The 25,354-nt window shown below is 45.5% G+C and overlaps 1 protein-coding gene across 2 annotated transcripts in view; it reads right to left on the reverse strand.

The window, feature by feature from the left end:
- Nucleotides 1–1,877: 1,877 nt before the first annotated feature.
- Nucleotides 1,878–25,354, reverse strand: part of IGSF9 (immunoglobulin superfamily member 9) — a 28,701-nt gene continuing 5,224 nt past the window's right edge. For both annotated transcript variants that reach the window (XM_039366118.1, XM_039366117.1), the window contains exons 4-21: nt 21,690–21,842; nt 19,630–19,781; nt 19,186–19,303; nt 17,899–18,040; nt 16,989–17,134; nt 16,238–16,380; nt 16,014–16,154; nt 15,035–15,151; nt 14,578–14,728; nt 13,122–13,245; nt 12,425–12,600; nt 11,512–11,762; nt 10,894–10,978; nt 9,893–10,063; nt 8,375–8,420; nt 6,255–7,637; nt 4,539–4,684; nt 1,878–4,108 (exon numbers count right to left, since the gene is read on the reverse strand). In XM_039366118.1, coding sequence (XP_039222052.1) covers nt 3,876–4,108; nt 4,539–4,684; nt 6,255–7,637; nt 8,375–8,420; nt 9,893–10,063; nt 10,894–10,978; nt 11,512–11,762; nt 12,425–12,600; nt 13,122–13,245; nt 14,578–14,728; nt 15,035–15,151; nt 16,014–16,154; nt 16,238–16,380; nt 16,989–17,134; nt 17,899–18,040; nt 19,186–19,303; nt 19,630–19,781; nt 21,690–21,842 — 3,878 coding nt within the window. In that variant the 3' untranslated portion in view covers nt 1,878–3,875. The remainder of the gene's footprint in view (nt 4,109–4,538; nt 4,685–6,254; nt 7,638–8,374; nt 8,421–9,892; nt 10,064–10,893; nt 10,979–11,511; nt 11,763–12,424; nt 12,601–13,121; nt 13,246–14,577; nt 14,729–15,034; nt 15,152–16,013; nt 16,155–16,237; nt 16,381–16,988; nt 17,135–17,898; nt 18,041–19,185; nt 19,304–19,629; nt 19,782–21,689; nt 21,843–25,354) is intronic.

The raw sequence follows: 25,354 nt of genomic DNA on the forward strand, positions 1-25,354 counted from the left end.
CTTTGTGCTGGAGATGGGAAAAAATATATGAAACTTGATTTTGGGTTCTGCGGATTAGATAGGACTGTGGGTATGCAAATGGCTAGTACACATTACTATGCTAAAGTAAAAAGTTGAGGTTGCATGTTATTATTTTACTGCGCTAAAAATAAGTCCGTTCTTTTCCTTTCCTCTTTTACCCTACACTTTTTCCCTCTTCCCTTTTTCCTCCCCTACTTTTCATTTTTTCTTTGTATTTTATCTTTCAATAATTATACACACACACACACACACACACACACACACACACACACACACACGTATGTATAAAAAAGGAAAAGAAATGCGTTTTGCAAACAGGACACCGAGCCAGCTGAATCTTCGCAAGGAAGTCTCTCTCTCTCTCTTTTTCCCTCCGGGCAGCTCCTGCCTCCATCCCTTCGGGATGCACGTCATTTGCAAGACAAAACCAAATTTGGGAAGACAGGAAACTAGAGTTCAAAAACCGCCACCCCCTTCCCCAAGCTCCGAGTCATCCACTCTCAATCCTGTCTCAAAGAAACTTTCTTTCCCAGCAAAAATTAGCATCATAAAATTCCGCTTTTCTAAACGTTTGGAGGGGGCAGCTTTAAAAGTCTGCTAAATCTGCCTTATTTATTTTTTTTCTCTTTTGGCTGAAGGCAGATGGGGAGGAGAAATAACGGGAAAGGGAATTAAATTAAAAAACAAAAGAAATACCAACCCCCTCGTACGCTGCATTCCTTTTGAGGCAGACGTCAGCTCTCAGCTATGCAATGCCCAATGACATAATTGTATGCCCCCCCCCTTGCTTCCCAAATGCGAGGGGGGGGAACCAGCTCTGGGGATTAGGTAGCCTGTGCTGCAGCCCCTCCCCAAATTGGGAGGGTGATGCTGGTTGGAAATAGAGAGAAAGGGACAAGAATGAAGGTGATCATTGCTCTAGGCCAGGAATCTCCAAACTTGGTGATTTTCAGATTTGTGGACTTCAACTCCCAGAATTCCCTAGCTTGGCAATTATCCTTAGCATAGCTGGCTGGGGAATTCTGGGAGTTGAAGTCCACAAGCCTTAAAAGTCATGAAGTTTGATACACACACACACACACACACAACCCTTGCTTCGGGTCATCAAATCTGTTGCGCCTGTGCAAAGAAAAAAAAAAACAGATCACCCAGATCCCTGTTGTCTACACGTTAGGATCCACTTGGCCCCTGGCACGTATTTAGGACCGTTGCATCGTCCTGGGATCAAGGGATCTGTTAGTAACCCTTTCCAGCCAGCAAAAGTCAAGACTGGCTCTACAGCCGCAAGATTCGCAGCAATCTGCTGAACGACTGCGGGGGGGGGGAAGGCCGCAAAGCGAGGCACGGCTCCCTTCACAACCTGCCATCCAAAACTGTGGCTTGAGTGTATGTCAAGGGTGACCTGTACTTTCCCTGAAGGATGAAGCAACACAGCCTGAAGCAGAAGCTTTTGTGAGTCAAAAATTGGCACACTCCGGGATCAGCAACCGAAAACGTCAGCCCTGATTCACATCTGCCCTGCAACTGGTGACCCCGTCTTGTCGGTGCAAGCCAAGAATTCCCCATGAACTTTGGCACCCTTTGGATGCCCCCCCCCCCCAAAATGCAGAGCCCTTCCAACTTCTGGGGTTTAACCGGAGGGCCCTGTCCTGACTCTACAGCAGGGGTGTCAAACACGATCGCATTGTGGGCTGTATTGTGACGTGTTTTGCCCTTATGAGGCCGGGATGGGCGTGCTGTGCCCGTGCGGTTGGCATGTCTGCTTCACAGGAAGTCCTCAAAGCAACTGCCGTTGTTAAGTTACCAGCTCAACAACTCCAGCGATCCCACTTAACGGTGGCAAGAAAGACGTAAAGTGGAGCAAAACTCAAAACTTTAATTTTGGGTTCCGTGGTGGACACAAATCAAGGTCTGTCTCTATAGCAGGGGTCTCCAACCCCCGGTCTGTGGACCAGCACCGGGCCACGGCATGCCGCCAACCAGTCCACGCAAACAAAGCCAAGCCCCATCCACGGGTTGCAGGCAGCACACAACAAACACGCACTCTCCGATCCGTGGAAAAACCTTTCTCCATGGAACTGGCCCCTAGTGCCCAAAAGACTGGGGGCCTGTGCTGTATAGGTGGTCCTCCACTTGCAAAAGCTCGCTTAGTGACCGTTCAAAGTTACCACGGCACTGAAAAAAAGCAACTTACGACCGTTTTTTTCACACTTATGACCGTTGCAGCATCCCTGATCAAAATCCGGCCACTTGGCAACTTATTTAGGACGGTCGCAGCATCCCGGGGCTACATGATCCCTTTTTACCCTTTTCTGACCAGCAAAGTCAACAGGGGAAGCTCAATTCATGTTACTAATTTAACATCCGCAGTGATTCACTTATCAACGGTGGCTAAAGGGGGCAAAATCCCACTTAACCAATGTCTTGCTTAACAAGAAGACATTTTGGGCTCAACTGCGGTCGTAAGTTGAGAACTACAGTACCCGGACTGGCGTTCTTTGGCTAAGACCGGCACAAAAGCAACTCCATGCCAGGCAGGATTTTTTTGGGGAGGGGGACTCGTTTCAAAAGCAGTGGTCTCTTCCACCAGGTCATGTAAGCCCAAAATTTGGGGCGGAGCTTAAGAGGGCAACAGGTGAGCAGTTTCGGGTTTACGCTCTCCATTTTTACCGTCTACTTTAGCATTTTTACTCTTCACTTTTCAATTAATCTTTTAAACGGTGTTGCCTGATAGAAGGCCAGCTATCTGCTCCAGCCGTAACTTAAAAACTAATGATCAGAATAGAGCTTGGAAGGGACCATGGAGGTCTTCTAGTCCAGCCCCCTGCTCAGGCAGGAGATCCTACTTCAGACAAACGACTGTCCAATCTCTTCTTGAAAACCTCGAGCGATGAAGCACCCCCAAGGTCTGGAGGCAAGTCGTTCCACCGGTTAATTGTCCTCACTGTCAAGGAATTTCGCCTTCATTCCAGGTTGCTTCTCTCCTTGATTAGGTCCCATCGGTGGTTTCTTGTCTTCTGGTGCTTTGGAAAACAAGTTGACCCCCCTCTTCTTTGTGGCAGCCCCTCAAATAGTGTAAGACTGTTATCATGTCCCCCACTAGCCCTTCTTAATAATTCTCAATTTGGGATTTAAGAACGGGGAAAAAGAAGAATCAGCATATCCACCCTGAATTTGGCCCCCAGTCCTTGGAGGCAATGAAGCTGTGGTCTTCCAGATGCTGTGGGATTCCATCTCCCATCATCGCTGACCACTAGCCACAAGTGAATTAGGACTGGGGGAGAGGGTCAGATCTGCTCCACTTGCTTTATTTCTCTCCCTTCCCCTTGTCTGCCTCCAAACAAGCCCGCAGACCTATTCCCAAGTTACATGCACACCTTCAGTGACTCAGCTCCCTCTTTTTTGCAAACCAGCTCTTCAATTCCATGCTAATTTCATGTTTAAGAATTTGCAAGACACCAACTTTTTGGTAAAATGTCCTTTTTTTTTTCTTTTCCTTTCAGCAAAGCCCCCTTTTACCCAACATCCCACCACCCGCTTCTTCTGATCTAGAATCCTGCTGGAAATAAAGCACGCGTGTGCGTTCACACCCACCAAGACACCCACAAGGGTGGTGTCAATGTTATTTTTCTTCCTGCCTGGATAAAACACTCGAGATTTGGGAAAAAAAATACTTGCAAAAAATAAAATAAAAAATTCGCCCGGTATCTTTGGAAGTCTGAGGTTCCAAAGCAAGTTCTCCTGCATGCCTCTAGAGGGCAGTTAGCATTTAAGTTGTCCCAAAGCTGCCCTCTTGTGGACAGAGGCCAAACTGCACCTCTCCCAAAATCCCAGGGAGGGTTTTTTCTTTTTTTTTAGAATAAGGTGGCTTGCTCAAATCGCTCATCCTTCCCGCTGGGGTCCAACTTCTGCCGCCGTTGCTGAATCATTTCTCGGCGACGGCGGTAAGCGAGGAATTCTTTGCGCAGGGCGGCGCAACGCTCTTCCGGGCTGGCCAAGGGCAGCGGAGAGCTGGACCCATCCAAGGTGCCGACCGACTGGGAAGTAGAAGGGGACGTTCTGCTGGATTCGGCTGAGCCTCTGAAGCCTGCAAAGGGGAGGAAGAGGAAGACATGGGTTCAAGTCACGACAACCCCATGCTCTGTCTAGGGAAAGGAGAACGGGATTAATCGGCTGTGCTGTCATGGTTCCGACAGACAGAGACGAATAAAGCAGAATTTTGAGGCTTGGGAATTATTTATTTAATTTATTTAACCAAAAAAAAAAAAAAGATGTATTCATTTAATAGAAAATTAATAAATCTAATCATCCTCATCCTGTGCAGTAGTTTCCAGCGGTTTTGATCGCTTGCAGCAGCTTCGGCATCGTCCCAAGGGGGATTAATAATCTTAAAACCTTCCTGAAGTACTTGGAACAAATCTAATACATAAATTTAATAAATAAAATCCCTTTTGGAATACTCTTTCCTACAAGCGGTGTGTGTGTGTGGGGGAAATGTAGTGTGTGTCTCTGCTTACTCTGCTTCTCCAATTCCTGGGCCGCGATGGTGGAAGTGGGCCTCTTGGGGTCCCCACTCCGATAAAGTTGCAAGGCGTCCAGTAGCTCCGATTCCAGAGCGAACTCCGAGTCCCATTCGTAATTCTCGTCCACAGAAGTATTCCTCCTGGAAGAGATTTAAAGGGAGTTCAGGCAGATGGGGTGAGAAAAAATGCAAATATAGAGATGGCTTATCGCTTTAACAAGCCAGCGTGGCGGAGAGGATGAAGGCAGGTTAGAAACCAGGAGGCCCTGTGTTCGAGTCTTGCTGGGACACAAAACCTGCTGGGTAACTCTGGACCAATCACCAGGAGATGGTGAGTTCTAGTCCCGCCTTAGGCAAAAGAGCCTGCTGCATGACTTTAGGCCAATCACCAGGAGGCTGTGAGTTCTAGTCCCGCCTTAGGCACGAAAGACAGCTGGGTGACTCTGGACCAATCACCAGGAGGTTGTGCGTTCTAGTCCCGTCTTAGGCATGAAAGATGGCTGGATGACTTTGGACCAATCACCAGGAGACGGTGAGTTCTAGTCCTGCCTTGGGCCTGACCCCAAACCCAATTTTGCAACTGTTCTTGTTCCTGTCGGCCGTTAAGCGAATCACTGCAGTTGCTAACTGTGACATGACATGGCTGCAACTTGCCGTCTTCAAACTTGGCAACTTTTATGACTTGTGGACTTCAATTCCCACGCGTGCCTGGCTGAGGAATTCTGGGAGTTGAAGTCCACAAGTCTTAAAGTTGCCAAGTTTGAAGACCCCCTGAAGTAAAAGATGCTTACAGGGAACATCCCCACCTGGTGGATACATTGGGAAATAGCAGCGTCTTATCCATCTGTGGCACGGTCAAAGCAATTTCCTGCCAAGATTTGGGATAAACATAGCTTATTTTTTTTTTTTTTCATTCCCAAGGCCCTCAACACCTCCTCAAACTCAACCAGGCCACTTTTAGCATCTGAGCCGATCTCGAAGAGAACTGAAGCGGGTTGCGTTCACACAACCACGCCAGACGAAGTGGAAATAACCAGGCAAAATTCCTGACGCAACGCAGCGTAAGGACCTGCCTTTAAGTGTAAACTGCTGTCTGAAACCTGACTAGGGGTGTTTCGCATAACATGGTTTGAGGTCAACTCGGTCACTGGGCGGTCTGGGTTAAGTTGCTAAACTGCATCCTCTTTTAAGGCCGAGTATTTTTAGGGAAGATGGTGAAACTTCCACTTAACAAACCGAAATTCCTCAATTTCTGAAATTCAGTGCTGAAGCTAAATAATAATAATAATAAAAATCTGTATTTTCTGTAACCCTGTCTTCCTCTTTCAGAACATAATTTGCTTCCTCTTCTGCCTGGACCACGACAGCCGAGTAACCAGATGGATTCCCATCTTCTGCGATTAAACCAACATTGTTCAAAGCTGGCCAACACCGGGGTTAATAAAATCTTAAAATTAAAAGATTCCATCTCCTAGCAGAACCTAGTTCTGGAAAAACGCCTTGGATTCACAAGAGAAGTTGCAATTCCACCAAAGGTCGCCTCTTGAGGTCCTAAGGAGGAAGGCCCAGCCTTAAGGACTAGAAACTTGTTAAAACTTCCTTTTATTTTTTTTGAACCTCACAACCCTTCTCCGGGGACTGTCTAGGCCAGATTCTTACAAAATGCTCAGCCTCAAAACACACACACACACACACACGGATTCAACCTCACCTTTTCTCCAACACAGCAACTAAACTCTCCTTTTTGGACCTGCTCTCTTCTCCCACGGTGCTGCTTTGGCAACTGGCCGCTTCCCCGACGGGGGAACTGAGGTAGCTGCCCGCCACGGAGGTGGCCAGCGACGGTGGTCTTAGGAAAGACGCACTTCCCCGTCCGCTGCTTTGGCTGGTCAAGCTGCCCCTCAGGAATTTCTCCGAGGGGAGTGGGAAATTGGCAGCGGGGGGCTTGTGCGTCTCGGGGGGCAGCTCGGGCAAGGGGAGGGCCAAGCAGGAGACCTCCACCTCGGCACAATCCGGAAGGGGCTGGGAGGCTGGTGATGATGATGAGGAGGAGGACAGCGTCCATAACCATCCTTGGTCCTTTGGTGGTGGGCTCTCGGCCCTGGAACAGAGGTACAGTGGACAAGCCAGGGACCCCGGCAAAGGGGTGTTCGCGGGACCCGTATCAGAATCCGGAAGTCGAAGGAAGGAAGTTTCCCCCAGCTGATCTTGAACGGAGCTTGAATCGGGCTCCATGTCCATGTAGATCGGACCAGCTGGCCTGTCCTGATCCGGCGCAACAGGCCGCCTGGGGCTGCCCAGAAGGCCAGGCTCCTGGGGGACGGTCTCCAGCAAGGGTCCATCTTCCTTCTCGTTCTCCTCTGGAGGCCAGTCACCATCCACATTCATCTCTTTGAAGAAGGGCAAACTCAGATACTGGAGAATCCCGCTCTGGGCAGAATTGCTTGCCCTGGCCTGGACGCTGGGTGACGGAGATGTCGACTTTGATGTACGGCGAGGCGAGGAGGAGCAGGAGGAGGAGGAGGAGGAGGAGGAGGAGGGAGACAGTGCCACGGGGTCCGGGAGCCACTGGGTATCCTGGACAGCACCGTACGGTGTGGCGGCCACCGGGCTGATGCTGACGATACGCAAGGGCTCGGCTTCCTCCGTCAGGCTGCTACTGCTGTAGTCAAAGTAGCGGCCTTGCCGGTGGCCGGAGGCCTTGGCTTCCTGTTGGGCCTGGCGGGCGTTCTTGGGTCTCAGGTGGACACTTCGGTGCCACGCGGGGTCCTTGGGAGGAGAGAAGAGTTGCAGATAGGGCTCCGGTGGGCCCTCGCCGTCCTCCAGGCGGTGTTCTCGCAACTCGTCCTCGCTATACACTACAAAGCGACCGTCGGGACCCCGGGAGATGCGTTCGAGAGGACGCAGCTGGTCCACATGACTCTCGTAGGGGACGTAGTTGGTGCTGTTCCTGGCGTGGCCACCCGAGAGATTGAGACTGAGGTTACGGCCAGCTTTCTCGCCCCAGAAGAGGGTCCGGTGAAGACTCTGGTAGGGAGACCCTTGAAGTTTCAGCTTCATAATGCTGTCTGGGCTAGCTGTACCTGTTGAATGCCTGTTGGGGAAGAGAGAGACATAGGTTGCTGTGCTAACAGTAGTGCAGAGAAGAGCAACAAAGATGATCAGGGGACTGGAGGCTAAAACATATAAGGAATGGTTGCTGGAATTGGGCATGTCTAGTTTAATGAAGAGAAGGACGAGGGGGGACAGGATAGCAGGGTTCCAGTATCTCAAAGAAGAGAGAGTCAAGCTATTCTCCAAAGCACCAGAAGGCAGGATGAGAAGCAATGGATGGAAACTCACCAAGGAGAGAAGCAACTTAGAACTAAGGAGAAACTTCCTGACAGTGAGAACCAGTGGAACAATCTGCCTCCAGAAGCAGTAAATGCTCCAACACTGGAAGTTTTTAAGAAGAGACTGGATGGCCATTTGTCCGAAATGGTATAGGGTTTCCTGCCTGAGCAAGGGGTTGGACTAGAAGACCTCCAAGGTCCCTTCCAGATTCTATTCTATTCTATTCTATTCTATTCTATTCTATTCTATTCTATTCTATTCCTATTCCTATTCTATATATTTTATTCTATTCTATTCTATATTCTACTCCACTCCTCTTGCTCTCTGAGCTTGGTTATTTCCTTGCAGACATTTAATTACCCAACTAGGTAATGTCATGAGTGATGAAGCCGGAGCTACAAAAATTCTCTCAGGAAGAAGAAAACAGCAGATCAAGGAAAAGAGGCTGCAGGAGGAACCAGGAAGAAGAAATGTAACTAGTGCAATGGTGCAACTTACTGTGTAGAGAGAAGCTTCTTGGTGGAGGAAAACACAATGGGTAGATCTGGAAGGTCACGAGAACACAAAAGGGGAAATTATACGCAAAACCAGGCAATTAATAAAACAATCTGGCAACAGGAAGGACCGCTGCCAGGCCACAACCTGCAACCAGACACACACCTCTGGACTTGAGTTCTCAGATCCCTCAAGACCCAGCCCAGTCCACCTCACGGGATTGTTGCTGTGGGGAAAATGGGAGGAAGAAGGAATAATACTCTGTCTGTTTGCTGTGCTGATATATTTATAAAAATAATAAGGGCAGGGTTTAAAAAAGTAAAAAATTAAAAACAAAAATCATCGCATTCCATTTAAAAAAAAATCAAATTTATACTAGGTATAAAACAGAGAGGAAAAAAAAAGATAATGTCTGGTAAATAAATAAATATATATATATATATATATATGAACAATATTAAAAACAGAAGTATGATTCCTCGGTGTATACATGTTGAGAGTAAAACTTGATCACCAGGAAAAGTTAAAACATTAAAAGTTTTAATAGTAAAAAGTAGAAACCTAGCTTTCGTTGGCTCCTGCCAACATCATCATTTTAATGTTTTAACTTTTCCTGGTGATCAAGTTTTACTCTCAACATATATATATATATGTGTTTTCAGAGGCCAAGGTAGGATTCACCAAGAGGCTTTTACAGCCCAGCGAAGGGCTGACTGGTGTGAGGTTTGGCACATAGTGAGTTGAGTGTTTGCGGCAGTGTTTTTCAACTGTGACAACTTTAACATGAGTGGACTTCCACTCCCAGAATTCCCCAGCCAGTATGCTTTAAGAGCTTCTGAAATTTCCAGTTGGAAGGAAAAGAAAAACAAAATAAGTTTGTAGCCATCCCTTAAATACAAATCAAGAAGAGCCTCTTTTTCCCCCAAGTGTGGCAACATAAAAACCAAATAGTGTTGTAACTTTAAAAACATTCACTAAAATCAGATACCTTTTGAAAACAAAACTAATACTTTTGGACAGTGAGTATCAACAAGATTTAATGCTACAAAAATGAGTTTGGGTAGAAACTTGGCAGTAGGCAACTAACAGAAAGCTGAGGTTTTTTTAACAGGCTGTCTCGTCTCGCTAAATGTCAAAAAAAAAAAAGAGAGAGAAGAATTTGCAAAATAAAGATACCCAACTATAGCTCAAAAGAGACTTTTGCATAAAGCAGTGTTTCTCAGCCTTGACTGCTTTAAGATGTGTGGTCAGCCAGGTGTGCATTCTGGGAGTTGAAGTCCACAAGTCATAAAAGGGCCAGGTTTGAAGACCCCTGCTCTTGATTTTCTGCCTACCAAAATTTTTCATTTTGACCAAAGAAGCTACTTGGATGAGTAACAAACACCTCTCAATTTTAACAAACATTGGTCCAGTTGCCAGGATTTAACCTTTTTTTTTTTTTTAAAAAAAAACCAACCTTCCTTCTCCTGTACCGCTGCCACTTTTCTTATCACGCCACTGTGGCTTTTTGGGGGGGCTTACCTTGCCTGCGTTTGCGTAGACGGGCTGCTCTCCTGCGGTTCATGACACAGGCTGCCATGGTGCTAAAAATGACAGCCGTGCTCAAGAAGCAGACGCCCCCAATCACGCCAGCCAGCACAGGCTGCGGTAGCATTTCGGGGAGCTGAGTGCGAGAAGGGTACACCTCCATTCCTGCAAACACCGAAGCAAAACAAGAGCAATTAAAAACGTCGTTCCGTTGCTAAGTCACGTCTGACTCTTCACGACCCCCCCTGGACCACGGCTGGCTCCCCCGTCCTCCCGTCTCCGACTTTGCCCAAATTCATGTTCATTGTGTCAATGACACTATCTAACCATCTCCCCTTCTCCATCTGCCTTCCATTTTTCACTACCGTATTTCCCTGAAAATACGACCGGGTCTTATATTAATTATTGCTCCAAAAGACACATTGGGTCTGGTTAGGGCTTATATTTGGGGAAATACGGTACCAAGTGCGTCCACCTGGCTAATGATCTTATTTTGGGGGTGGGGCTTATATTACAAGCATCCTGAAAAAAAAAAAAAAATCAAGTAACATAGTTTTAGTCTTAGTCCCCAAAGTCAATTCAAACAGGTTGAATCACATCCTTGGTGTCAATGCTGCAAATATTGTATATTCTTGCATTTGACAATATGTAGAATTGTCTGGTAATTATGGAGTTAATACAGAGCAGAAGGGGGGTTGGGGGTAAAGCCCGGGAAAGAAAGAGGAAGAAAACATTAGTTCACACTAATTGGGTAATGTGAGATATGAGGGCTAATTTAGGGAGGGAACATGCTGATAATTTAACTGCTCAGAGGAAGAGAACTTAGATCCTAGCATCCCTCCGTTGTGCCTGTGCCGACATTTTGTAGCAATAAAAGACTTTTAGGAAAATAAATGCCTGGAAGTTCTTTGGAATGTTTCATTAGCCGGAACCACAACACTTGGCTAGCAAAAGGATCAAGTATCCCATCATATGCCACAAATCTTGGGACTTACCTGTGGTTGAAACATTCACCACGTTGCTGGGATAACTGATGTAGCTACCGGCAAAGGCTATCAGGCGGAACTCATAGAAGGTATCCTGTGTTGGAAGGGGGAAGGAATTAGCAAATGTACCATAGGTTCGCCCACCAAAATGGATGCTATCTCACCGTGATGAGAAAGCAACAGACCAAGGCATTGTGGATGTAGATAAGAATAAAACTTTCAGGAATAAAGCCCCTGCATTAAATCCAGAAGAGAAGTTTCTGGTTTTATCTTTATATTATTCACTTTGAGAAGAGATTCTATTTAGTGTTTCTCAAATCTTGGCAACTCTGAGAGGTGTGGACTTCAACTCCCAGAATTCCCCAGCCTCCATGCTTTAAGATGGGTGGACTTCAACTCCCAGAATTCCCCAGCCAGCATGCTATAAGACGGGTGGACTTCAATTCCCAGCATTAAGATGGGTGGACTTCAATTCCCAGCATTCCCCCAGCCAGCCACAGGAATTCTGGGAGTTGAAGATCACACGTCTTCAAGTTGCTAAATAATACACTTTTCTCCATGCCAACCCCACCCTCGGGCTGAGGAGTTTCCAGGGACTTGCAAAGCTAGAACTGGCATCAAACACACCTTGATGAGTCCTGGCACCAGGAAATGGGTCTCGGAGCTGGGAATGGACCCACTCAGCACCTCCCACTTCCCCTGATTCTGGCGCAGCTCCAGCGAATATCCCGTCAAGGCCGAAGGATCGTGGAGTGGAGGTTCCCACAGGAGGAGGACCCCCCGCGTGGTCTCGTTGGATCTCAGGAGCTGGGGTGGGGGAAGGAAGACCAGGGAGGCGGTGGTTGGGAGGATGGGGGGCACAGTCTGAATTGGGACCCCTGAAAAAGGAAGAGGAGAAACAGGGAGATGCCTTGAGGAAGAATGCAGATTGCTTCTATCTTCTTAAATCTTCCTCCTTGGCTGACTCTGGCAACATTTACTTTAAAAGTAAAATACAGGTAGTCCCCGACTTGCAAACCATTTGTTTAGGGACCGTTCAAAGTTACAACAGCATTGTAGATTGGACAGCCATTTGTCTGAAATGGTATAGGTTTCTTGCCTGTGCAGGGGGTTGGACTAGAAGACCTCCAGGGTCCCTTCTATCTATTCCTATTCTATTCTCTTCCATTCTCTTCTTTTATTCCTATACTCCATTCTATTCTATTCTATTCTATTCTATTCTATTCTATTCTATTCTATTCTATTCTATTCTATTCTATTCCATTCCATTCCTATTTCATTCCATTCCATTCTATTCTGTTCCTATATTCTACTCCACTTTCTTTTCTATTCCATTCCATTTTCCATTCCATTCCATTAATTGTAGTCCTAAATTGAGGACCACCTGTATTTCCAGATTCCTGTCAGGCCTCTTTCTTAACCTGCTCAGCCTTGAAGGCCTGGCAGTTACCTATCCTTGGGCTATACTGACGGAAAACCTGAGAATTGCAGTCAAAGAACACAGCCTCCCATCCCCAGCAAAGCGGCGATCGCTTCTCACCCAGAGGCGTGATGGAGATGATTTCGCTGAAAGGACCGCTGCCGAGTTTGTTCTGGGCCAAGACACTGAACTGATAGCTCGTATCTGGCTGCAGGTTCTCCACCAGGATATGGGAAGCCCCCACGGGCACTGGTAACGAGGCCCAGTCGTGGTGGGGCCGGTTCAGGCGTCTCAATCTACGATTAAAACAAGGTGTCAAGGTAATGATTTAGAAGCTAACCATGTGAGATGAATGACGCAAAGTTAGGAATGACTCAGCAGGGTCTGTATCCCTTTAAGAGCTTGAGTATAAAAGGGAAGGCTTTGCTGGAGTCTCTCTCTCTCTCTCTCCATTTCCCGCTGTAATTGCTGTGTATTGAAGTTTGCCGTATTACCACGTGTATGTATTTTGTTCCCTGTGTATATTTGTGGATAGTGTAATATAAACCACCATTTAATACAACCCCATTCTTTACTGCATTTACTCCTGCAATAAGACCGTGCATGCTCTGTATTAAAAAAACAAACATGGAGGCACCAGAATGCCAGCTTAAAACAGAGGGGCGAATTTCTTAGGCCCCCTTGGAAAGAAAACAGAAATGCAGACGAATCTGTGGACGAAACATCCGTAAAGTATTTTTAATTATGACAGAAAGAAAGGGGGGGAAGGGAAATAGAACAGCTGAGAAGTCCCCACAGAGTGGCCCCAAAGACTTACATTGGGGTGTACCAGATGCTGAATCTTTGAAAGTAACCTCCATCAAACCCTGGTTCCCAGGTAACATTAACGGCTTGTCGTAAGGGCCACACGGAGACGTTGACCACAGCGTGAGGGCTGGTACCTGATTTGGGGGGGGGAGCAGAAAAGGAGCTGTATTAGTTTAACTCGATTCAGTGGAAAGTCACTAAATAAAGAGATTTAAGGACGATTTTGCCAGAAAGAATTTTGGATATGAAATAACAGGCAGTTCTTGACTTACAGCCATTCATTTAGTGACTGTTTCAACAGAAAAAAGGGACTTATGACCATTTTTCACAGTGACCACCTTTGCAGCCTCCCCGGGGTCACGCGATCAAAATTCAACCGCTCGGCAACTGACTCGTCTTTATGACGGTCACAATGTCCTGGGGTTTCAGGTTTTTGCGACCTTTTGACCCGCAAACACAATGGGGAAGCCAGATCCACTTCACAACTGTGTGACTTAACAACCACAGGGATCTGCTTAATGACCGCGGCAAGGTCATAAAATGGGGCAAAATTCACTTCACAACTGTCTTGCGTGGCCATGGAGAGTTTGGGGCTGTTAAGTCGAGACCACGTGTGTACTTCCAAATCATAGTGGACACTAGAAGGGGAGTCCTGCCCAGTTTTGTGACCACGGAGGAGATTAGGAAGAAAGATGGGATCTGTTCAAGCGGTTGGCTGAACACGATGGTTCCTAGCAAGGGATGCCACCGCTATGCCTTTAAACCCAAACATTTTTCAATAGGGCGCCAGGATCTTAGGGGCCGTTACTGCCCTCTAAGTTAAGAGCCAGCCATGTGCTGCAGCTGCCAAAAAAACCAACACAGTGCTAGGCTGCATCAACAGAGGGATAGAATCAAGATCACGTGAAGTATTAATACTGTTTTACAAGGCCTTGGTAAGGCCACACTTGGAATACGGCATCCAGTTTTGGTCACCATGATGTAAAAAAGATGTTGAGACGCTAGGAAGAGTGCAGAGAAGAGCAACAAAGATGATTAGGGGACTAGAGGCCAAAACATAGAAGGAAAGGCTGCTGGAATTGGGCATGTCTAGTTTAATGAAGAAAAGGACCAGAGATGACATGATAGCAGTGCTCCAATATTTGAGGGGTTGCCCCAAAGAAGAGGGAGTCAAGCTATTCTTTAAAGGCAGGACAAGAAGCAACAGATGGAGACTAACCAAGGAGAGAAGCAACCTGGAACTAAGGAGAAACTTCCTAACAGTGGGAACAATTAACCAGTGGAACAACCTGCCTCCAGAAGCGGTGAATGCTCCAACACTGGAAGTTTTTAAGACGAGACTGGACAGCCATTTGTCTGAAATGGTATAGGGTTTCCTGCCTGAGCAGGAGGTTGGACTAGATGACCTCCAAGGTCCCTTCCAATATTATTATTATTATTGTTGTTGTTGTTGTTATTAAACTCACCCAACACGTAGACTGTGGTGGTGGCACTAACCCTGGCCACGCCATTATTGGCGGCACATTCCCACAAGCCGTGCTGTTCCTTCGTCAGGGGCCGCAGGATCAAGCTGCTGTTCGTGCCCATCTGCCCGCTGACCAGGGTCCTGCTGCCCACCTGTTTCAGCAGGAAACCAATCAAACCGGTCATCTTACGTACAATCAATCCTCACTTAACCCTTCACTGGGACCGGCAACCGTGTCGCTCTGCAAAGCGGTCGTTAAGTGGAATGCCAAGCGATGTTTTTTATTTTTATTTTCAAATTTTTAAAGCCTGCTTGGAGAGTGGAAGGCCTGCTGGGCAGGTTGGCATGCAAACGACAGTCTTAAAAGGTTAAGTTTAAAAAAAAACCAAAAAAAAAAAACCCGCAGCTACTGAATCTATCAGAAATGGTCCGCTTTGTGCAAAACGGCAGCAACTCACTTTTGTCCAAGAGATGATGGGTATGGGGTCTCCTTGGGCCACACATGGAATTAGCAGCTCCCGGCCCACCTCCTGGAAATATTCCTGTTTGGGCCGAAGGGTGAACGTGGGAGGATCCTGAAAAACAGAATGCCAAAGAAAACACCACTGCTTAACAGAGTTGGAAGGGTCCTTGGAGGTCATCTAGTCCAACCCCTATACCATTTCGGACAAATGGCTGTCCAGTCTCTTCTTAAAAACTTCCAATGTTGGAGCATTCATAGCTTCTGGAGGCAGGTTGTTCCACTGGTTAATTATTCTCACTGTAAGGAAGTTTCTCCTTAGTTCCAGGTTGCTTCTCTCCTTGATTAGTTTCCATCCATTGTTTCTTATTCTGCCTTCTGGTGCTTTGGAGAATAAGTTGATCCTCTCTTCTTTGGGGCAGCCCCTCAGATATTGAAACCCCGCTGTCCTGTCACCCCGAGTCTTTCTTTCCATTAAATTAGACATTCCCAATTCCAGCAACCCTTCCTTATATGTTTTAGCCTCCAGTCCCCCGATCATCGTTGTTGCTCTTCTCTGCACTCTTTCCAGAGTCTCAACATCTTTTTTACATCGTGGTGACCAAAACTGGATGCCGTATTCCAAGTGTGGCCTTTATAAAGCAGTACTAGCACTTCACGTGAAGAAAACAACAGCCTAAAACTGCCAATAAAAGGCGGTTGAAAGTTGAAATCAACCCATCTTAGATATCTATGGAGATCCTTAGTCAACCAGGTCAAAGATGCTTTTTCAAAAAGCAACTGGATTATGTTTTGTTTTTCAGTCCTAGTCCAGTTGCTTTTGGAAAAAGCACCTTTGAGACAACCCATCTTAAAGGTTGACAAGGTTGAGTGATCTAGAACCCACACATCTCTGCCAGCACTACATGAAACAGAGAGATACCGGGAACGTTTTGCTGAGAACTCATTTGGTCGTGCCCTCCAATTTCTTAACTCACTTTGAGGAGGACCCGCGTGGGTGCTGAAGTGCCCGCCGTTCCAAAACTGTTGTACGGGGTACAAGCGTACACGCCCAGGGCATCGTCGTTGCTTGTGGCAATGATAATAGTCCCGTCGGTTTTCAGGGACCAGCCTGGGAACTGCAGAAAGGGAGAACGCAGGGGCTCAGGGGAAAGAATGGGATAAAACGAAGCAGAGAGTGCCCCCGCCTCCCAAAACGTACCTTGCCAATCTCCAGAGGCTGCCCGTCTTTGATCCAACTGACGGAGAGCAGTGGGGGGTGGGCTCTGCTGGGGCACCGGATCGTGCCTTGCATGCCGATCGGTAGGAAGGTCTCTGGAGGCATCTTAGCGACTTGAGCTGGATCTGTCAGATGGAGGACAGCTTGGTGTCAGCGGTGAGATTGTGAGATCAGGGCACTGGGGAGGGAAGCTAGAAGAACGAGGGGGTGGCAAACGTGGCCTGGGACTGTGAGATCCCTGGGACTAAGACCATGAGGTCAAGGGGTGGACCAAGAAGCTGGAAAGGAAGTAGGTGGTATCAAAAGAGGGCTTGTGAGATCCTTGGGACTAGGACTGTGAGGTCAAGGGATGGACCATGAAGCTGGAAAGGAGGTAGGTGGTATCAAAAGAGGGCTTGTGAGATCCTTGGGACTAAGACTGTGAGGTCAAGGGATGGACCATGAAGCTAGAAAGGAAATAGGTGGTATCAAAAAAGAGCTTGTGAGATCCTTGGGACTAGGACTGTGAAGTCAAGGGGTGGACCACAAAGCTAGAAAGGAATGAGGTCTAGGTTAAGCAGCTTTGGGGGCAGAAATGAAATCAAGAGGTGGTATCAACAGAGTGCTTGTGAGATCCTTGGAACTAGGACTGTGAGGTCAAGGAGTGGACCATGAAGCTAGAAAGGGATGAGGTCTAGGTTAAGGAGCTTTGGTGGCAGAAATGAAATCAAGAGGTCAATGAAGCAGCACTTACACAGAACCGTAAGGAAGGCCGAAGCGGAGGGCGGTTTCCTCAGCCCATTGCTGGGGATACAGGTATATTTTCCCGAATCCTCCGGGGTCGTTTTCTGGACCAAGAGGCTTCCATCCACCAGGATTTGAATCCGGGACCGGAGATGGCTGGAGACACCAGGAAGGAAAGAGAAGTCAAATGAAGCCGCATTAAGAGACTGCTCTCTTGTCACCCTAGATCAGGGCTCTCCAAACCTGGCGACTTTTAAAGACTTATGGATTTCATCTTTCAGAATTTCAGGATGCTGGCTGGGGAATTCTGGGAGATGAAGTCCACAAGACTTTAAGATGTCTAGTTTGGAGACTCCGGATAAAGAACGACAACAGAGATGGCAACCGGTTCATACTTATGACGGATTCAGTGTTCCCAGGATCACGTGATCCCCCTTTGCAATCTTCCGACAACCCATGGGGAAGCCAGATTCGCTTAACAACCGTTTGGCAAATTTGAACAAGATGCAGTGATTCACTTAACAACGGTAGCCAGAAAGGTCGTAAAATGGGGCGAAATCCACTTCTCCTATGTTTTACTTAGCAACAGATATTTTGGGCTGAATTGTGGTCGTTAAGGCGAGGACTACGAGGACTTTCTGCCACCAGAGGAAAAAAATCTAGGGAGGGATTCTCCTTTAGTAATAAAAAAAAAGTTGGAAGGGACCTTGGAGGTCTTCTAGTCCAACCCCCTGCTCAGGCAGGAAACCCTATCCCATTATAGACAAATGGTTTGTCCAGTCTCTTCTTAAAAGCTTCCAGTGTTGGAGCATTCACCGCTTCTGGAGGCAGGTAGTTCCACGGGTTAATTGTTCTCCCTGTCAGGAAGTTTCTCCTTAGTTCTAGGTTGCTTCTCTCCTTTCTCCCTCCCCTTTCCATACCTGAGGTGGAAGACGTTGGTGCCCCCCTGGAACCAGCTGTAGGTGAGGTTGGCAGGGTAGGCGTCAGCTTGGCAAGCGAAAAAGGCATTTTGGCTGAGGTTCACGGTGACATCTTTGGGAGAGATCACGATCACCGGTGGCCCTGGCAGAAACACAGACACAGAAAATTGAATTTCTGCAGCAACCGAGCGGAACCGAAGAGCGTACAAGGTCATCCTCAGCTTACAACAGTCCATTTAGTGACCAACAGCTATGACGGCGCTGAAAAGCTTTCACAGTAACTTCTAACGGTCACTAAACGAATGGTTGTTAAGTCGAGGACCACCTGTGTGCCAAGGGGCTTGTGTATGTGTTTGGCTCCTTTCAGCTGGGAAGATGTGGTTGTGTGTTGTGTGAGAGGCTCTACTACAATTTTGGAGACCATCTGTACCTTGGTTTAGTGACAGAAATTCCCCTTCCCGTTGTCGTCATAACTTGAGGACTACCTCTATAGAGCCGAGGTGGTGCAGCAGTTAGAGTGCAGTACTGCAGGCCACTTTAGCTGACTGTGTTCAGCAGGTCAGCGGTTCAAATCTCACCGGCTCAAGGTTGACTCAGCCTTCCATCCTTCCGGGGTAGGTAAAATGAGGACCCAGATGTTGGGGGCAATGTAAATATATATATATATATATATATATATATATATATATATATATATATATATATATATATATACATTGCTTACTGGTGTACACCGCTTAGAGAATGCTTGCACTTAAAAGCGGTATATAAGTCTCATAAATAAATAAAATAAATAAATAAATAAGGTTTGAAGACGGCATAAAGGCATCCGGTCTGAGGGTGATATAGTGAATGCTACTGGGTGCAAGGGTTGGACTTGAGGACCTCTTAATATCCCTTCCGACTCCATGATTTTCGGTTAATTACCGTATTTCCCCCAAAAATAAGACCAGGTTTTACATTCATTTTCGCTCCAAAAGACGCATTAGGGCTTAATTTTCACATATATTTTTTTCATGTACAACAATCTACATTTATTCAAAATAAATAACGTCAATAATATTATTTATTTATATTTAGTTATACATTAAGATCATTATTTTATAATTCCATAAGTCTGTTGTGTGTTGCAACAGGCACACTAAACGCGTCTGGCTGATGATCGTAACTGGGGGAAGGGCTTATATTACGAGCATCCTGAAAAAAAAATCATGCTAGGGCTTATTTTCCAGGTAGGTCTTATTTTTGAGGAAATACGGTCACTTCTCTAGGTCAGAAAGGACTTACCTTGGACTAGGAGGCGGGTTGTGTGAATGACGGTGCCTTCTTGATTGCTGGCATGGCAAGTGTACAGCCCAGCACAGGTCCGTTCGACTCTAGCAATAAAGAGAGTCCCATTTTTCACCTGGAAAACACACACACAAAAAATGGGTATATTGCTAAAGACAAGCCAATCTTTAGGGCACTCTGATTTAACACCACCCTCTGATTTAACGGATCTCCATTTAACGGATTTTTGGATGCAGCAGGTCAAGTACACACCCAGGCACCCTTAACAACTTGCTTAGCAATAGAAACAACCCATCTGTGGTTGTTTTAAGTTTTTCTAAACTGCTGCCAAGGATCTACTTTTTGTATTTAACGGACCACTGAGAATAACAGACCTTTCTTTTCAAGTAGGCTGTTAAATCCAGGTTTTGCTGCAACGGACACCCACAGGAAACGAAATACCTGCATTTCTTTTCCATTTTCAATGGTTTGGCTGTCTCTCTTCCAAGAGACCAAGGGTGGTGGGTTGCCAGTGGCCAAACAGGAGAGGGTCACAGACTTTTGGTCCTGGATCTCGATTAAAGCTGGCGGGGTCTTCTGGAAAACGGGGGGAGCTGTAGGACAGATTGAGAAAAGCACAGATGAGTCTCACATGCCGTTCTTTCATTTCTCTCTCTGTGTGTGTCTCTCTCACTTGCTCCTGTCTCCACCCTGTGCTGTTTGTGGTGAGGTTTTAACAACTGGGATAAATCCCAAATGTTGGGGTTTAACATTCACTTGGGACAGACTTTTATCATGGCTGCTAAAGCCTCACAACAAATAACACGATTTCCTACGTAAAGGCGAAGTGTTTTATTTAAGGTCTGCTTCTACGATCTGCATGGCAGTAAAACACCACACCAAACACGAATATGAGGCAGGTAAATCCTTGTCTTAAAAGACAGATCGTAAGTTAAGACAGTGAAAACAATTAACCAGTGGAACAACCTGCCTGCAGAAGCAGTGAATGCTCCAACACTGGAAGTGGTTTTTTTTAAAAAGAAGATCACATTTACGACCATTTGCAGGGCTCTGTGGTCAAGTGGCCATTCTTTAGGCTGTTTCCCTTGCTGTAACTTTCAAAAGTCACTAAATGAGCCGTTGTTAAGTTGAGGACGACTGTATTGTAATTAACATTTCCCATCATGACAGGGTGGTTGAGACCAGCAAGTTTGGTTAAAATCCGACCCTTAGCTTCTTGGCTAGCCAAAAATTTCATTGATTCATCTACTTCATGGGTTGTGAGGATGATTATAAACCGGGAACTCTCTTGACAATCGTTTGGTTATTATTTTCATGGAGATGTGAGATTGTTGAAGATTTTAATCTAAGGCTCCCTAAGAGGGGATTCCTCCCCCCCCCCAAATTCAAGGCTGGTCATTCACAGAGCGACGATTAGCCAGGAAGGAGATTACAATGAGGTTTAGCGAAGCAGCACCGATGAGAATCGGATTAGGTTCAAACCACGTCTAGAAGGATGGCAGATGGAGAGGGCGCGAGGTCAATAATCAGCTAAGAAAGAACGGCAAGAAATCCTTGGATCAACATGTGTGTGTCTCTATGTGGGTGTAGGATGGTCACAATCTTTGCTAAGTCTCCTTCTGGCCTGCTCTGAAAGGTGAAAAGTGTTACCTTTTTTTTTTCTTTGCAAAGGGAAGGAAAAAATAAAATGGGTAAACAGGCCACAAAATTATGAGAGACAGTTTTGTCTGCCTGCTGCCCTCCGCAAAATCCTGTATAAAAGTACCTCCGATGTTAGAAACAGTATGATAAAATGTAAGGACTATTCTAAGTTCTCCCCCCACCCTCAAAATAAGATACACAGATGCTTCCGAACAATTTTGCAACCCTAGATGATCGAAATAGACTGTCCAGGGAATTTAACCTCCGGATCTGGCAAGATGTAATGTCAGAATAGGAATAGAATAGAATACAAAATAGAATAGAATAGAATTACGCGATAGATAGAATTACGTGACAAAATAGAATAGAAAAGGAATAGAAGAGAATAGATATATAGAATAGAAAAGAGAAAATGAATAGAGTAGAAAATAGAATAGAAAATAGAATAGCAGAAGAGAAAGCGAATAGAAAATGAACAGAATATAGAAAATGAATAGAAGAGAAAATGAATAGAGTAGAACAGAAATAAAGAATAGAATAGAAAACGAATAGAAAACGAATAGAATAGAATATAAAATAGAAGAGAAAATGAATAGAATATAGAAAATGAATAGAAGAGAAAATGAATAGAAATAGAAGAGAAGTAGAACAGAAAATGAATAGAAGAGAAAATGAATAGAATAGAACATAGAAAATGAATAGAGTAGAATAGAATAGAGCAACAGAGTTGGAAGGGACCTTGAAGGTCTTCTAGTCCACCCCTCTCTTGAACAGAACCATGGTTCTACTGAATTTTTTCCACTTACTGTCTTGACCCCAGACAGACCCTGGTCAGAAGAAAAAGGACACCCAAAGCTTACAATTGACAATCAAGTGGATCCAGGTGCCGTTCTGGAATTCATCATCGTTGTTGGGGCGGTTGAGGAACAGCACCCGGCATTCATACCATCCCTGATCCTCGGCACGCAGTCGGTCGATCTGCAGAGAGGCCCCTGCTTGGATCCGTACCCGACCTGGATTGCAAAAGGAGAAAACATAACCATTTTGTTAATTAAAAGTTCCTATCACCTCTCAGCCTCATCTTTACAGTCAGTCCTCGACTTACGACTGATCGCTTAGCAATAGGTTCACAGTTATGATGGAACCCCCTCCAAGAGCTACTTATGACCTGATTTTGAAAGTATGATGGCCATACATACCCCTCCTGCAGTTCCAAGATGGCCGCCCAAAATTGCTCTATCAATGAGATGGGCAGCATAATAAATAAATACAATTTCAAAGGGCAGCTACGTGCCTCTCCGTTTCAACTTGCCTTTAGAGTAAGGTGTGTGTGAGTGTGTGTTGCTTTCGAGTGGGTTAGATGGAGAAACGAAACCTCTTCGATTCAGCTGAAGGCTGAGAGAGCCTGAAATCTTTTCAAGGACACCAGAACAGGTGTGGATTTGAAGCAGACGGTTCCCATAACAAAGTGAACTTGTTTATATGGACTAAGTAATCAAGTGATCAAGGCTGAGAAACACTGCTTTAAAAGAATTCAAAACTAAAGCAGTAAATTTGGATGTAGGGCGAGGGAGCAAGTTCTGTAAGCTTTCAGCTACCCTGATGAATTGTGGCCTGGTTTTGAGGGTGTATGCACATTTGTGTGTATATACAGGCAATCAAGAACAAATAAACAGAAACCGATGCATGTTTAATTTTATTCTATCTGTTTGCTGCCACCCAGTTTATCAAACACAACACCTCTGTTTATACAGTAGCCTGAATAGCAAGGCAAAAATCTAATATTCCTGTATCTTTGCATGCTTATTCCTTGTGCTTGGAAACAGACATTTGGACAAAGAAAGGGAACTAACTGTGATTTATTTCCAGTCCAGCTAGGCAGATCTACAGCACTGACATTATTAGCAAAATGTGAGCAGATTAATTATATTATTTATTACTTATCCCCCCGTGATTTATTGGTAATTGTGTATTGTATTTGTTTCCAGTTATGTGGTGAGGTTCTTTTCCCTTGTTTTATTTTCTTAAGTGACAAGCTTGTTTCTTTTTTTATTTATTTTTCTTATATTGTATGTGTTTCTTGTTATGTAGCAAGTTTGTTATATGGTGGGTTTTTTTTTTCCTTTTTTTAAAATGCCTTACACTATCCAGAATCACATAGTTTGAGTGAGTGGAATCACAGAAAGAGAAAGAAAGAAAGAAAGAAAGAAAGAAAGAAAGAAAGAAATGAAAAGGAAGGAAGGAAGGAAGGAGAGAATGGGAGGGAGGGAAAGAATAGAATAGAATGGGAGGAAGGAAGGAAGGAAGGGAGGGAGGGAGGGAGGGGAGGAAGGATGGAGAGAATGGGAGGGAGGGAAAGAAGGAAGGAAGGAAGGAAGGAAGGAAGGAAGGAAGGAAGGAAGGGAAGGAAATAATAGAATAGAGAGGGAGGGAGGGAGAGAGGAAGGAGATGATGGACAGGAGTTCAAATCCCCCCTTACTCAAGGAAGATTTCACTAAAGCCTGAATCTACAACTAACTCAGTTTAGGCTTTTCTCCTGATAAAAATATCTGGACAGAAGCCAGATCTAAGCTATAATCTCCATTTTCTAATTCCCTGCTCTTTCCCTTCCATGAGGTTGTCTGGCTTAATCAACCCCTGCTGCAGTCTAGATTTTGTCTTGGCCAAACCCAATTGGCAGATATTTGAGAATGCAAACGAAAAACAGCCAGCAATTACAGCAGGACAACTCCAGATATTCATAGGCAACCAGTCTGAGCAAGTCCGCCAGGGATTTTACAATCCCGAGAAGGATTCCCACCCTCGGTTGTTAAGAAAAGGGTTCAAAAGGTTGGCCAGACAATCGGACAGAGACGCCTCTTAAAAATCCCTGACCCGGAAAAAGAGGGCTGAGGCAGATAAAGAAGGGGGAAAAAAAAAGGCAAACGGCAGCCATTTGGGGCCGCCACCCCCACCCCCAAGATGTTATCTGAAGCAAATCTTGTGTCATTTTGGTCATTCCCACTACACAACACCCAAGAAGCTTCCCCAGAAATGACACAAAGTCAAGCAAGGCGCTAAATGCCAGATCCTGAAAACAGAATGTTCAAGAAAATGCCGAAACATTCCAGAGAATGCTGGAAAATCCTTTTTTGTTGTTGTTGTTGCAGAACCCATGAAATTTCCCAACTCATTTGAGAATCAGTTCCTGACTTTCCTGAAGAAAGAAAGAAAGAAAGAAAGAAAGAAAGAAAGAAAGAAAGAAAGAAAGAAAGAAAGAAAGAAGGAAAGAGGATAATCCAGCATTATCTGGGGAATTCTGGGCGTTGAAGTTCACAAGTCTTAAAGTTGCTGTAGTCTATAGTTTCAACAGCTGAACACTGTATATAGGCCCAGTTTTGTTGCATTGCCACACAGAACAACTTCCCTCTGGGATTGTTGTCTCCAAACTTGAAACCAACTCTTTTACTGAGATACCAACCTGGGCACCATCTTACTATTCTGTGTATAACAGAATAACAAGAGTTGGAAGGGTCCTTGGAGGTCTTCTAGTCCAACCCCCTGCTCAGGCAGGAAACCTTATACCATTTCAGACAAATGATTGTTCAGTCTCTTCTTTAAAACTTCCTGTGCTGGATCACTCACAACTTCTGGTGGCAAACTGTTCCACCGGTTAATTGTTCTCCCCTGTTAGGAAATTTCTCCTTAATTCCAGGTTGCTTCTCTCCCTGATTTAAGTTTCCATCCGTTGCTTCTTGTCCTGCCTTCGGGTGCTTTGGAGAACAGATTGCTCTTCTCTGTGGCAGCCCCTCAAATATTGGAAAACTGGTATTGTGTCACCTCTCATCCTTGTTTTCCTTAAATTACACTATGTGATAAACAGGAATTGAGGGGGGAAAACTGGCAGCTGCTTACCAGACTGAGACCAAAGAATATTTTGTATTTCTTTGCTTGGGTTTCCCTACTTCTCAAAACAAACACACCCTGAAGCTCCACTGCCTCTAACTCAAATCTTGCCATCAATAAATACGGGCAAAGTTTCCAGCACCTGTCTGCAAACACAAACACACCCTCCTGGGCCAGCCCAGTCCATTGTCTACATATTAAAGGCCCTTTTCTCTTTGGAAGACAGCCAGGATTAATCCAATGTGGGGGTTATTGCAGCCTTTTTAAAAAAAAAAAAAGAGGAGAAATTGAATCTGCAATCCACCCAACGGGGTGAAACGTGGGATTTTATATTTATTTATCACTAGGACGTAAGAAAGGCACCTTTTGAAGTATTTTAAGGGAGCTATATCGGAGGGCTCTTGAAATTATCCTATGGGCTTTGAAACAAGAGGCCCAAGCCTGACTGAACTTTGCTTCTTGCCCTCAAAATGAACTAACTAAATTGGTTTATGGCTAAATTTATGACAGCGCTCCAGAAATCCAAGAGACTCCTTTGTTTTACAGAAATCAAAGCAAAGGCGTGTTGCTAGGACCGCTGCAGCCATTTCATCAGAATCAAAAGACACACAGAGCCTAGAATACGGGTGATCCTTGATT

The sequence above is a fragment of the Crotalus tigris genome, unplaced genomic scaffold, assembly GCF_016545835.1.
Source record: "Crotalus tigris isolate CLP2741 ecotype Arizona unplaced genomic scaffold, ASM1654583v1 scf7180000020245.1906669, whole genome shotgun sequence".
Lineage (NCBI taxonomy): Eukaryota > Metazoa > Chordata > Lepidosauria > Squamata > Viperidae > Crotalus > Crotalus tigris.